Genomic DNA, 3,612 nt, shown 5'->3' with positions numbered 1-3,612 from the left:
GACACTTTATTTGGATCGTGCACTTACAGATAACATTTCAGGGGTTTAGTTTTTTCTGCACTTGTTGCTGATGTGTTACATAAAGTATGGACAGCGTGTACGCTGCTATGTTCTCCTCCCGGCCAATCTATAAAGTCAGCAGAGACGTGCATCATGAGGTGGGCTGAATTACAGCTGGTTGCTCAAACAAGCTGAGTTTGATGTCCGGTCTCTGACTGTCCCGTCTCTTCTTCACCTGTCCAAATGAACTCTCTCTGTGCTCCACAGGTACATGGGCATCGGCCTCTCAGCTCAGGGTGTGAACATGAACAGACTCCCTGGTAAGATGACACTTGGTGTGCGTTTGTTTCGTCTCACTGTTTGGGTGTGGTAGAAGAGTCTGCGTCACCGTCTGTATATTACAGCAGAGATCTTTCCTGTTGTGCGTTTGTGTGGGCGTCGTTCTGTCTGTGAACTTATTGTCTGCTAAGAGATCGGCCTTGGATGCACCGGGTGTGGGTGTGACTGAGCGAGAGCGACTGTTCATTTCGATGAGTTTGATACATGACTTTACCTGATACGTACACCTGAGGAAACACTGCACAGCATACTGCACCTTTGGGAACTTGAACCATAAATGTTGAACTAGACGATTAATTTACCTTAACGGAAGTTTAGATTTGCAGACTAGTCTGAAAGGTTTCACGGGTTAAACTTTAACTAGTTCGTTACGTCATCAGCTTAAAACGTCAGTAAACGTGTTGGGACGCGGCTGAAATAGGAAATCTGGACGATCTCTTCCTGCTGGACGACGCCGTGAATGAAACTTGCTCCCGTGCCGGTTTGATTTTTGTGCTTTAACTTCATACTTGATTTGTTTTTGTTCTGTGTTCCCACTGCTGGCTGGATTAACTTTGTGACGTGAACGTTATGTCAGCGATGACGTGGCGTTGCAGAGGATGTTTTAAGCTTTTAGGGATCAGCGTCGCCTGTCAGTCGGCAGCTCGGACAGCAAGGTGGTCCAGGTCGTTCCTGATGATGTCTTTTATGAAATAAGCCGGACTAGTATTTGTGCACAAAACGTCGACACTTTGGGAAACTGGAAACAGCTAGCCTGTCCTGACGTTGTGAAGTTGCTGATATAATAAGTAGATGTGTCGGTTATCAGGCCAAACAGGAGCCTCGACACCCCGTCACTGCTCTGAGAACCGGACCCGCCCAGCACAAAGATAACCGGAGGCCCAGAGCAAACTGCAGAGTCCCAGCTGATGGATAGATGCTAATGAAAATTCACTAATTGCGAGGAAGTGATGCCAGACCCGTGATGGCAGGATTACCTCTGCAGCTGACTCACAGCGTCCTGTCACTCAGTCTGGTCTTGTTACTAACAATTGGAATAGTTTTATTTTGTGCTCACAAGAAGTCGAATTTACTTTGGATTCAATGAAGAATAAAACCAAACGTGCTGGTCTTTAAATCGACAGCCAAAGAAGAAAACTGAGGTCAAAATGCTAAAAATTCTTGTAATTCATCGAGCACTCGCAGCTCTCTGCGAGTCGTAGTAAAAAAACCAGCTGATTTCTCAGGCTCCGTTCCCGGAGCGCCCATCCTGCCGCGCTGAAGTGTCCCTGACCAAGGCGTCGAACTCCTACAGGTTTCTGCTTCAACAGCCCTCATGAGCCACGGCGTCCTGTTGCAGGTTTCTGTTACCAAAACACGACCGGCGAAGAATCTAAAACCCAAAGCCGGATTTTCTGACTTGGAGTCGGTTTGCTGTGTGTGTGTCTGTGTGTGTGTGTCTGTGTGTGTGTCTGTGTGTGTGTGTGTCTGTGTGTGTGTCTGTGTGTGTGTGTGTGCGTGTGTGTCTGTGTGTCTGTGTGTGTGTCTGTGTGTGTGTCTGTGTGTGTGTCTGTGTGTGTGTCTGTGTGTGTCTGTGTGTGCGTGCCATGTAGTCTTAGCATGAGCCATCTGTTGTGTCATCACACCTTTTCGCTGCCTGCTCAGCGCTCCTTACTCTGACACTTCACATCCCTCAGGTTGGGACAAGCACTCATACGGTTACCACGGAGACGACGGCCACTCCTTCTGCTCGTCTGGCACCGGGCAACCCTACGGACCCACGTTTACGACGGGCGACGTGATTGGCTGCTGTGTTAACCTCATCAACAACACCTGCTTCTACACAAAGAACGGCCACAGCCTAGGTAAGAGTCTGTGTGTGTGTTAACCCTGTGAAGTGTGTTCAGAGGGCAGCGGTCACTTGTGTTTTATATTATTTAGTTTCGTGTTGGTGCCACCGATCTTTGCAATAATTCACAGCAAAGCTGTTTGGACTTGATGGAGAACTTGTTTTCATACAGCCAATCAAATCCAGTCTAAACTAAACTGCTTCATATATTTAATCTGGTGTTTCATCCACATAATCTTTCCTAATTTTGCGATATCTTTAATAATATCTTGTGTTAAATTCAAGCGACAACCTCTGTGGCTGTGAAACTATTGTGAAAGTGTCCAAAAAACTGCAGTTCCTCTGACGTCCACGTGAGGCTGGCTCCAGAAGTGAGTCAGTCTCCATAAGTCCCCATGTCCAAATGTCCAACTTCACAGCAGAAATAAACATGTTTACAGCCTGGTACAAAAAACAGTTTTGGTCTCTGTAGCTAATTTCCCCGTTCATGACAACTGTACTGAGGGTGAATTTATATACAACTCACCTGTTCACATTATATTAAGGCTTAAAGTTATGCAGGATTAAGAGCGTGGCACTGAGGAGGCGTCAGAGGCAGGACCGCCCACATGTTTTTGAGCTTCACGTAGGCTCTTCAATAATAAAGAGTGCGTTAATTGTTGTGGGTGTAAAACAACTTTTACTTTTATAGTAACAACTTTAGTTGTGTGTTTTGAATTTTACTCTTTTAAAAAAAGTTGACTGAACCTCGAGCAGCGCTGAGCCGAGCCGGCTGCAGCACATTAAACGCGCCGTAGACTCACCTGCAATTAACGCTTCGGTCCGTTTTAGATGCCGCTGTCTGTCTCAGCTCGCAGCTACACTGAAAGTCTGTTTACTTCTCCCTCAGCCTGCTGTCAGTCAAACTCACACTTCCCTGCAGCCGGCTGAAACAAAAAGAAACATTTCCCCGAAAGCCCTTTTTAAAAAAAAAACAAAAAAAAAATGCTAATGTGTTTGCAGGTGGACTTTTTAAATATTTTTCAAGGTGCTTCAAAAGAATAAATTCCAGACTAGAAAGGGTTCAGGACGTGCACAGGAACGAGATAATTTGTTTACATGCGCCGCACTAACCTGTTTACTGCTGAGCCTGAATTTACATAAGCTGGTCTGCCGTCAGTTTCCTCCTCCAACAAACGGACTTCGGCTGAAATGAAGAAGTTGCTACAAATCATCGACGACGTGAGGTTGATTATTTCGTGCCTCGCACGATCTTTTTCTTCATTCCTCAACTTCAACTTCGGGTTTAATCGAGCCACGTGAAGCAGAAATGATCTTTCTCGTTTACACGACATTTAACAAATCCGTTCCTGCAGAAGAGATGTAATCAGATTACCTCTGTACCAAGACATTCTCCCCATCCTGCCTCTCTCTCTCTTCTCTCTGCAGGTACGCCTTCACAGACC

At 45.9% G+C, this 3,612-nt stretch overlaps 1 protein-coding gene across 1 annotated transcript; it reads left to right on the top strand.

Annotated features, from left to right (window-relative positions):
* Positions 1-256: 256 nt before the first annotated feature.
* LOC113744901 (ran-binding protein 9-like) lies at positions 257-2,221 on the top strand. The gene is made up of 2 exons (XM_027276027.1): positions 257-320; positions 2,016-2,221. Exons 1-2 carry the CDS (start codon positions 272-274, stop codon positions 2,204-2,206), a joined length of 240 nt encoding a protein of 79 aa, XP_027131828.1. The 5' UTR covers positions 257-271; the 3' UTR covers positions 2,207-2,221.
* The last annotated feature ends 1,391 nt before the right edge of the window (positions 2,222-3,612 follow it).

The sequence above is a fragment of the Larimichthys crocea genome, unplaced genomic scaffold (assembly GCF_000972845.2).
Source record: "Larimichthys crocea isolate SSNF unplaced genomic scaffold, L_crocea_2.0 scaffold27485, whole genome shotgun sequence".
NCBI classification, from domain to species: Eukaryota; Metazoa; Chordata; class Actinopteri; family Sciaenidae; genus Larimichthys; species Larimichthys crocea.
The sequence above is the reverse complement of the archived record's forward strand: the minus strand, read 5'-3'. Positions and strand labels throughout refer to the sequence as shown.